The sequence below is a fragment of the Pseudophryne corroboree genome, chromosome 2, assembly GCF_028390025.1.
Source record: "Pseudophryne corroboree isolate aPseCor3 chromosome 2, aPseCor3.hap2, whole genome shotgun sequence".
Classification (NCBI taxonomy): domain Eukaryota; kingdom Metazoa; phylum Chordata; class Amphibia; order Anura; family Myobatrachidae; genus Pseudophryne; species Pseudophryne corroboree.
The window spans coordinates 616183271-616194417 of record NC_086445.1 but is presented as its reverse complement, the minus strand read 5'-3'; the positions used below and the strand labels follow the sequence as shown (position 1 = coordinate 616194417).

Below are 11147 nucleotides of genomic sequence, written 5' to 3'. Positions count from 1 at the left end.
GGATATGAAACTGCTATGAGGAAATTCTATATCTTATTGAGTAGATTTTGTATTTCAAGTGATTGGCAATGTCTTGAACGGGTTCACTACGGCTGGCCGGCGGTCGGGCTCCCGGCGACCAGCATCCCGGCGCCGGGAGCCCGACCGCCGGCTTACCGACAGCTTGGCGAGCGCAAATGAGCCCGCCGGCAAACAGAAGACCACCCGTCTTGAACCACTGATGATTGAGTAGTAGGAAGTGGGGGAGGGTGTAGTAAAAGTTGCAAACAGGTGTAATTCACAGAAGGGAGAGTTGAAGTGAATAAAGGGGCACATTTTGATTTATACCTCTTGTACTATATACTACTCTCACTACTTGTACTATATACTACTCCGATGTGTGCGGCCGATATGAACGATCTCGTTCAGTAATCGTTCATATCGCTCAGTGTGTATACAGCAACAATGAACGATGTGTGGCCCCGCAGTCGTTCATTGTTGGTTCTCCATCGCTTTGCAATGCAAGTCAATTTGTACGATGATCGATCATCATTCAGATTGCTCATCGTCAAAATTGCAAGCATCGCTGAGTGTGTAGGCCCCTTTGATCTGCAATGGCTGTGGCTGTTTGTGCTTTTCTGGAGTGACACGTGGTTGGAGCTAGATTATTAGGGTGCAGATGTGAAAGACTTATTCAGTAACAATGTGACCACATTAATGCATGACAGGGAGGAGATTTTGAGGTATAAAGAAACAGGAACAGTAAAGAATTATGGCAAGTTTTATGCAGTTACAGAGATAACAAATCTATTGTGTGCCAGCAGGGCCATAACTATTGGTTGGTCATGCGCAGTGTCAGAGGGTGAGGAGGTAACTTTAGAAAATGCAAAACACTAATTTTGTACCAGGATATATTGCACAAGACAGCAGTTCTCGCAACTGTGGACATGCAGGCATTTTTTTATCTTATAAATCTTTTTATTAAAGTTTTGCATAATAGAAAAGGTCAAATAGAAATGACACATTAGCAGGAATATCAATTTAAAGTACAATAATGTCAAATAAGGGTTCAGGAGTAATAAAGCTACAAAATAGTCAATAATCCTTATATAAGGACAGTTGCCAATGTGAAGTCTAGAACCCTTTATGATGGCAAGGAAACATGAAAAGAAAGAAAAAAAGTGGAAAGGATGGGTGGGGAGGGAAAGTGGATAGAAACAAGAAAAGCACCATATTCATACAAATCCACTTCATAGGGCTACATTTCTAGAGACCACCTGAAAGAAGGTGGACAAAAATGACTTAATGGCAACCTGGGTGATAATAATATTTAGAACAAGTGTCATAATATTATGAAACGTAAATAAAAAGTACAAGGGATTACATATGTTATCTCGGCGGACGGGATGCTGGCTGTCAATATCCAGACAGCGACATCCTGGCCGCCAGAATGCCAGCAGTGGGGTGAGCACTAAGAATCCCCTTGTGGGCTCGCTGCACTTCCCACCCGGCGTGCTCAGTGGCTCGCTGCGCTCGCCACAGGATCTGTTCCCGCTCTATGGTGTCGTGGACAGCCACGAATGGGAAAAGCCCTAGTGCGCCGGGTTTCCGGCTGGAGGCATTGTTAGCTGATGGGGGATATCTGCGTTAGTATCCTAAACGCCGGGGTCCCAACAGCCGGCATTTTAACTGCATCCCGGTAAAAGACATCTGTCTTGAATCCATAACAGTCTGCGATGTAGATACCACTCTGTGGACTCAAAAATGCTATATGTTTCTGGTCATTGGGATTCGGTTGATCAATATAAGCAGTGGCGTCGAGAGGGGGGGGGGGGGGGGCGGTACAAATTACCCAAGTCCACTAACACACGACCCCCCCCATTATATCTGTGCTGTGGCCAGCTGACAGCGTGCCATCTTCCCGGTGATATCTTCAGGAAGAGGTGGTGCCGCACACAGAAAGCAAAGATCTTTGCTCTCTAATATCACTGGGAAGATGGCCATTTTCTACTGATTTGTGCAGTAGAGACTAGTCACTGGGAACATGATGAGCGCCATGTTCCTGGAGACCTGCACATGCACAATAGACGCCGGAACAATGGAGAGAGGAGAGGGTCCGCATGGAGTCTGCACACAGGCCCCCTCCTCTCTTAAACTGTTCTAATAACCATTGCTTAAAGTGGTCCTGGAGAGGTAGAGGAAGTCATTTCTCCTGCTTTTGACCCCCCCCTTCTTATTAGGTAGAGCCAGGGCCAGTGCTAGGGTGTTCAACGTCCCCCCTGCAAACTATAAATTTGTGCCCTACCTCTCATACTTTCTAAAGGAACAATGTGCGCTGAAGGCGTGCGCCACAAAATAGGGATGTGGTCTCACACAGAAAGGGTGTGGCCACACAATAGTAACCCTAATTCAAATTACACCGCACAAAGTCCCCTTACACACGTAATGCTCATCATAGTAATAGCGCCCCTTACGCACATAATGCCCACCACAGTAGCAGCGCCCCTTACGCACATAATGCCCGCCACAGTAGTAGCACCCCTTATGCACATAATGCCCACTACAGTAGCAGCGCCCCTTACGCACATAATGGCCGCCACAGTAGTAGCAGCCCTTAAGCACATAATGCCCACCACAGTAGTAGCGCCCCTTACGCACATAATGCCCACCACAGTAGTAGCGCTCCTTACGCACATAATGCCCGCCACAGTAGTAGCGCTCCTTACGCACATAATGCCCGCCACAGTAGTAGCGCCGCTTATGCACATAATGCCCACCACAGTAGTAGCTACCCATACACACACACAATACCGACCACAGTATTAGTGAGAGGAGACAGGCCAAGTGGGAGCTGTCTTAACAGCAGTGTAGGTCCTTGGGCAATGCAAAGCAATGCCATTGACCCCCTGTGTGCTGCCCTCGGAGGCCACAGCACATTACCCAGCCACCGGACAGCTAGCTCTCAAAGCCCCATGGGAACTGCCGGGGCGGAGGTACGCAAGGGTACTAGGGAGATCCCGCCTGCCATGGCTGCAAGCAGTGGGGTGTTCGGGCACTACTGCCTGTGGGCCACATCTGTATGCTGGGGGGAGAAGGGAGGTGTTCAGCATGGCAGGCTACAAGGGGTTTGGGCATTACCACCCGTGGGCCATGACCAGGGGCGTCGGAACTGGGGGGGGGCAAGGGGGCAGCTCGTCCCGCCCAAACATAGAGAGGCGCCGATCAGGTGTGAACAATTCTCCTGCAGGTACCTACATTTACTGCATGGAGCGGAGGATGTACTGTGCGGTCTTTCACCTGACCGCACATTGCTCCTCCGTGCCTCCTCCTGTACAGTATGTACAGGAGGAGCAATGTGCGGTCAGGAGAAAGGCCGCACCTCCGCTCCGTGCAGTGAATGTAGTCACCCGTAGGAGTCCATAATGCATTGCTTTTCTATGGTGGTCCCGGCCGGCGGCCAGCAGCAGCCTCACCAACGTGACAGGTCCCAAGCTCCTCCTCTGGCCACAGCAGCACCTCCTTCCCTCGAAGTCCCGGGATCTTTTCACAGTGCATCCTTCTACGCCTCACCTTCCTCGGTGGCTCCGCCCCCAGGTCTGAGGACTTCTCACAGGCACTGGCACTGATTTCCCGCAGTGCTCTTATTGGCTGCAGCAGGAGCACCACAGAAAGAAGATATTTTGTCCCATTCTTTCCCAAGTTAATAATAATAATAATAATAATTTTATTTATATAGCGCTCTTTCTCCAATAGGACTCAAGGCGCTTAACAGATACATAGCATAATATAGTACAGGAAATAATGAAGTACATTTTCATAAAATACAGAAGCATGAAGATACTAAAAGGGACATTATGGAAATGCTTGGGTAAACAGAAAAGTCTTGAGTCTACTTTTGAAGGATTCTACAGTTGGGGCCTCTCGCTCTGTGCGGGGAAGTGAGTTCCATAGAGTCGGAGCCGCATGACTAAAAGCTCGACCCCCAGATGAATTACGGTAGATTCTAGGTACTGCTAAAAGTCCTTCATCTACAGATCGCAGTAATCGAGTGGGGCAGTATGGGGTCAGAAGCTGTTTCAGGTACCTTGGGCCTTGGTCATGTAATGCTTTGAAACTCAGTAAGCCGATCTTGAAGATGATTCGCCATCTTACAGGCAGCCAGTGAAGGGAGTAGAGGATGGGTGTTATGTGGCTAGAACGGGGCTGGTTGGTTAATAGCCTGGCAGCTGTGTTTTGCACCAGCTGTAAGCGTTGCAATTCTTTTGCTGGTAGACCAAGGTAGAGGGCATTACAGTAGTCTAAACGAGATGATACAAATGCATGTATGACTTTTTGGATATCATCTGAGGGTATTAAGTGCTTGATTCTGGCTATGTTCCTCAGGTGAAAGAATGAGGATTTGATTGTGGCTGATATCTGATGTTTAAGTGTCAAGCCACCATCCAGGACAACGCCAAGATTCCGCACACGATCACTGGTCTGTAATTCTGAATCCCCGAGTGTAAGTCCAGTTGGTTGGCTATGCTGCAGTCTTGTCCCTTGATGTTGCGGTCGTATCATAAGGACCTCTGTTTTATCCGGGTTCAGTCGCAGCCAACTGGCGCTCATCCACTCCTGTAGTTCAGCTAGACAGCCATTCAGGGTTGCTATTGGGTTATCAGTGCCCGGAGCAAAGGACAAGTACAGTTGTGTATCATCTGCATAGCAGTGGTAGACCAGGCCATGGCACCTGATTATTTCGCCCAATGGGAGCATGTATAATGCAAAAAGCATGGGGGATAGTATAGAACCTTGTGGGACACCACATGGCAATGGCACTGGTGGTGATGAGTATAATCCAGATGATACTCTCTGTGACCTGCCTGTGAGAAATGATTTGAACCAGTTTAGGACTGTGCCATCCAGACCACAGAAATGTATCAGTCGCTCAATCAGAAGCCCATGGTCCACGGTATCAAATGCTGCCGAGAGATCCAGAAGGATTAATATTGAACAGTCACCTCTGTCTTTTGCCATCAGAAGATCATTTAACACACACACCAGGGCTGTTTCAGTGCTATGTCTTCTCCTGAATCCTGATTGAAATTGATCATAAATATCATGGGTTGTCAGGCGGGTTTCCAGTTGATTTGCAATGACTTTCTCAATAACCTTTCCTAGGAAAGGAAGGTTTGATACCGGTCTGTAGTTGGTCATGCAGTCTGGATCTAAATTAGGTTTTTTAAGAAGCGGTCTAACAATTGCTTCCTTTAGGGGTCCAGGAAAGATGCCTGTCTGCAAAGAGCATTGAACAATTTTTGCAAAGACAGGACCAATTATATCCATACAACCTATTAGAAGATTGGTTGAGGCCGGGTCCAGATCACAGGTGGTGGGATGCAAAATCCTAGCAATTTCAGCAGTGTCCTTTACATCCACTGGGTCAAAGCTGGTCCATGAAGGCCGTTAACAGGTGTGTTGAAATGGTGTGTAAAGGACTTATAATAAAAATTAATAAATATAAGGTTAATAAATATATGGGGGTTATTATTATTATTATTATTATGGGGGTAGTCATTATGGGGGGTGAAAGGGTTAAGATCAAGAGCTGTTGCTTTAATTGGAGCTAAAAAAGATGAAATACTTATTTTGATTGTAGTGAGGGAGGTAATGAGGGGGTTAACCATTAGCCCTCCCTAATCAATTAATTTAATTAATATATTAACCACCTCATTACCTCCCTCACTACAAAAAAAAAATAAGTATTTAATCTTCATCTAGTTAATATCCTGGCTGTCGGGATCCCGGCGTTCAGGATTTCGACAGCCAGGAATGCCGACAGCACTCGTCAAGGCTATTCCCACTGGTGGGTGTCCTCGACACCCATAGAGTGTGAATAAAACCTGGTGCATGGCGAGAACAGCAAGCCCGCAAGGGGACTCTTTGCGCTCACCCCGCTGCCGGTATTCTGGTAGCCCGGGATGCAGCTGTCAGTATATTGACAGCCGGCATCCTGTCCGCTGGGATATCATTACCCTCCCATAAGGATATACAGATGTAGCCATGCTCATTGTTGCCGCATTGCACATATTTAATTAATTATGAGGTGGTGAAATATAGCGATTCAGCAATTTAGGGGCGCCGAAATGAGATTATATCTTGCCCCCCCCCCAACCTAAAAACGTTCTGATGCCCCTGGCCATGACTATATGCCTGACTGATTCTGCTATGGCCAGGCAAGGTGGGTGGACGCGTTCCGTCTCCAATTACAACTGACGGAAAGCAGTTCCGCCTTGTTCCGGCCCATGTTAATCCCTGGTGATAACTATGTTAAAAACCCTAATATGAACCACACTATGGATTGTTAATAATCACGGCACTGCTGTGCTTATTGCTACATAGGCCCTAGAGAAAGAAAATAGATCTGAAGAGTGAATATTTCTTTGCATTGGAGGTGAATCTGTAACATGTTACTTATGTACAAGACGTGGCTCAAGATTGAAGATATCATCATATGTAAACCAAACTCAGATCTGGGAGAGAGATGACTGAATGTGAATTTAGAAGGAAATAAAGTACAAATAAAAAATGGTATTATAAGGTGGGTGTAGGGAGGCTTGCAAGTAAGAGAGAAGTTCTGTAAACGGGTGGTCTTCAGTATGCCGACTGTCGGGATCCCGGCGCACAGTATACCGGCGCCGGAATCCCGACAGCCGGTATACCGACACTTTTTCTCCCTCGTAGGGGTCCACGACCCCCCTGGAGGGAGAATAAAATAGCGTGGCGGCCCGCAAGGGGCTCATTTGCGCTCGCCACGCTGTCGGTATGCTGGCTGTCGGGCTCCCGGTGCCGGTATGCTGGTCGCCGGGAGCCCGGCCGCCGGCATACCATACTACACCCCCGTAAACAGGTGGTCCCAAATAAATGCAAATTCCTCTGTGCAGTGAATATACAGTTGTTACTTGTTTTTACCTTGTCTGGCTATATCACTATACAAATCTTATAACTCTTATCATGTACCCATGCTAATATACAAAAAGCGGATGGAAAAAAGGCCAAATTGATTTGTTGATCAACCAATTAGAGAAACACACAGGCGATATTTTATTTAGCATACTTGATGCTAACCACAGAACATCTTGGTTTTACATTATTGTGCCAAGACGCCCTGTTAAATACCTGTTCATCTCAAGATGCATATTTACTCTCTGGAGACACACAGCAACCTAGAACGGTATAGAGAGGCAGGAAATCTCCAGGAATGTGCGGTGAAAAAAGTGTTTGAACATCAAAGTCCAACCTCCTGCCAGTTTGTACCACACATGGGGCCTAATTCAGAAGTGAATACTGCTGCATTCCCTATAACATCTATTGTCAGAGACGCAGCTGCGATGATATGCAAATGCTAGTTTCAGTCTTCTCCTTGTATACTAGCATGCGCCTGAAAGTGCAAGCACTGAGATGCACACTTTTGCCGCCCATGAACGCTGTAACACTGCCTATGGTTTCGGGCAATCCACCATCACGTGAAACATCGACACTTGCTTCTCCCCTATGGCAGATGCAGTGTCTCATCTGAATATTGCCTCTGTGGCAGTAATTATGTGTTTGGGAATACAGCCGTTTTCACTGGCATGCCCATGTAACTCCCATTACACACGATGTATATTTATATTCACTTCAGGCCTCCACCCAGTCACCACCCAGGAATTCCCATTGCTTTACCAACCTATATATGATATCATGTAAGGACATAATGTGTAAGGGACATTACTGTGTTGTGTAACATGAATAAGGTGCACTACATGTGACGTAACGTGAATAAGGGATACTACTATGTGACATAACATGAATAAGGGGCAGTACTGTGTGGCATAACATGAATAATAGGCACTACTAGGCGGTTAAATGAGAATAAGGTTGCACTACTGCGTGGCATAACGGGAATAAGGGACACTATGTGTGATGTAATGTCTATAAGAGGTACTACTGTGTGGTGTAATGTGTATAAGGGACATTACTGTGTTGCGTAACATGAATAAGGTGCACTACGTGTTACGTAACATGAATAAGGGATACTACTAAATAAGGAGCAGTACTGTGTAGTTTAATGTGAATATAGTTGCATTACCGTGTGACGTAATTTGAATTGGAAGTACAATCGCATGACCATGCCCTTCCTTTTTTGGGGTGTGCACCTTTGGCACGTGTTGTACTTAGAATATGGCACAGGACACCAAAATGACTACTTATGACTCTGTCAGTGACCTACTAACTCAATGGTAATGATAACTTTTACACAGAAAATAGGTTAATTCTAAATAAAGATCTACTCGTATAATTTACTAACTTCATGTAGGTTAGAATTGGTAGATTTGCACTCATTGCCTTAGAAATAATCCAGATGCACCCACATCTCTGCATGTTCACATAGGAGCTTGCATACTGCCTTTTTACACATGTGCTATATACTTAGCTGTGTGTTTATGTTCTGTTCCTGGCGGTAATCATATTCACAGGAATATATGGTTTACAGTGAGAGCAGCACTTACTTCAGATGCTAGCTGTGCCTGAGCCAGTCTCTTGCTCTCTTTCTCTGCCTCCCTCTGACTGGACGCCCTCTCAGTCTGGTCCCTGCGCAACCCAGCAGACACCCCGGCGTCCGGGTCCCCAGCGTCCAGCTCCTTCTGCAGCTGCTCCATCTCCTCGGGGGATAACGTGGACAGCAAGTTATCAATGTCTGGATCTTCGCTCACCTGACGCCGGTACTTTGCCACCCGGGACATGCTGGCTGATCGCTGGGAGTGGAGGACTGGAGAACCAAGTTGGAACTGGAGACTGAGGGGGAGATGGCCGAGGTTGGGTGTAGAGGAAAGGCAGACGCAGAAGATGAGGGGATAGGCTGCTGTACACACCGTGGTACAGGAAAATAGAATCACAGCTCGGCCACGGAATTCCCCAATACTTTTCGAATTCTGAGAAACGTATATTAAACAGCACAATCCCAATATGAGATAAACAATCCGTCCGTTTTCAGAATAAAGTAGAACATACGACAGTGCCCTTATCAATCACTATGGAATTCCTTTGAGACAGCCGAGCAGCCGACAATCCTCCAAATTATTCTTCTAGAGCAAGGAATACCCTCAGGTGTGGGTGCATGAGCCCTAACAAGGGGATACTGTGTTATTCCTATTATCATCTAATTTCTCCTCCACCCTTTCTCCTCTGGAACTCTCCCCCCTCCTCTGCCAAGGGCTCAGATTCAAGACATTCTTGTGAATGTTCCACTCATGCCCAAATTTAGAGAGACGACACATCGCTTTTTATGGAAATCAGTGAGGGCTGGAGAAAACCTGGCTAGTATCTATGTACACACATAACAGCTGGATGCATACGATGGGCTGGTCCGGCGCTTATATCTATAAGATGGACTACCTATTATCATGTAGGTTCATTAATAAAGGTGTTTTCATATAAAGTGCACTACATATACCTGAAGACCCATGCAGACATATAATACACCATTCACATATACAGATAAAAGTGAGTATACTCAATGATACAGTATAACACATAGGGCAATGTATCACTTATTTGTATGTACCCCCACAATAAAGAGCGTGTATGAATAATCTTGTGTAATCAACAAATCCTTATTTGGTAAAGGAAAAAAAAAAAATCTCACTGTTTACAGTCGGCTTGCTGAGGAATATCTGTGGCTCCAGCAGTTATTACTACACATCCTAGGAATGTCCGTGCAGGACCACAGATCTTACTGATGTCCTCCCCAATACCACCTGTGTTTGGAGGGGAGATAAATAGTAATGAGTAGAGAGGGGAGAGGGAAGATGCCTGATGGGGTGTATAATGCTAATGTGGAGCAATGTATGCATTATATCATACTTAAAAGAAACTACAAAGGAAACATAATCCCTTGTAGAGGTTTAATTACTGTAGTAGCAGAGACCAAAATGAATGAAAATATGGCCATATACTGCAGATTTCTTTTACAGATCAAACAAACTGAAGGAAAGTTTCAGAAGGACTAGCCCAGAGGCCTATTTATTAAATATTTTTTGTGGGATATTCCCCCCAAAACTCCCATTGGTTGTGTAGCTGCAAATATTAAGGATCCCTTGACCTTATCTAGAAGACCCCATTTTGGTGCTTGATCCTCCACATTAGCAGCAAGGACATGAACGCTCCTCATTAGATCACTTCTGGAGATCATTATCATTAAGTTAATTTGAGTATGCTCTATGTTACAATATGCTTAAAGTGTATTTAGAAGTGTCCGAAACATAGTCTTCATAGTTATATATTAATTTTGGGTTCTACCATCTTACATTGGAATACATATAATTGACTGGTAGATGGGATGCCGACAGTCACTATACCGACAGCGGCATCTCATCTGCCGGAATCCTGGCAACGAGTCCCGCTGCGCTCACCACGCTTCAGGCCTGGTGGCTCGCTGCGCTCACCTAGGGATGTAAATGTGTCAAGTTCTAAATGACCCCCTAAATATACTATGCAGCCTCAATTTTAAGGGCTTTATTAATCATGTCGCTCGCAGTGCTACTTTACTATCCAACAGCGATGGATACAAAAGCATTGGAGCAATTCAATGGTGCAGAGACAGCAAATCTGAGGATCAGCCGTCCTCCGCAATCCCTGTTACTGCTACCTTTGCACCGCCGAGTCTGACTATGCATGAATTAGGGTGCAAATTTTCATAGCTACTAAAGTACGTGGGGAGAGCTGAGCTTTAGATTAGCTGTCTCTGCAACAGAGCAATGTTGAATTGCCCCAATGTTTTAGTGTCCACTTCTGCTATTCGGGGTTGTTAGCAAACCAAAATAGCAAACAAATGGGCAAAACCATGTTGCACTGCAGGTGGGGCAGATGTAACATGTGCAGAGAGATTTAGATTTGTGTGGTTATATTGTTTCTGTGCAGGGTAAATACTGGCTGCTTTATTTTTACACTGCAATTTAGATTTCAGTTTGAACACCCCACCCAAATCTAACTCTCTCTACACATGTTATATCTGTGCCCCTGCACTGCACATGGGGGGTAATTCCAAGTTGATCGCAGCAGGATTTTTTTTTAGCAATTGGGCAAAACCATGTGCACTGCAGGGGAGGCAGATATAACATGTGCAGAAAGAGTTAGATTTGGGTGGG

General features: G+C 45.7%; 1 protein-coding gene across 1 annotated transcript in view; it reads right to left on the bottom strand.

Moving 5' to 3' along the window:
• Positions 1 to 9205, bottom strand: part of LMOD1 (leiomodin 1) — a 65159-nt gene extending 55954 nt beyond the window's left edge. Inside the window, exon 1 of the mRNA XM_063954809.1 lies at positions 8511 to 9205. Coding sequence (XP_063810879.1) covers positions 8511 to 8744 — 234 coding nt within the window. The 5' untranslated portion in view covers positions 8745 to 9205. The remainder of the gene's footprint in view (positions 1 to 8510) is intronic.
• Positions 9206 to 11147: the final 1942 nt, after the last annotated feature.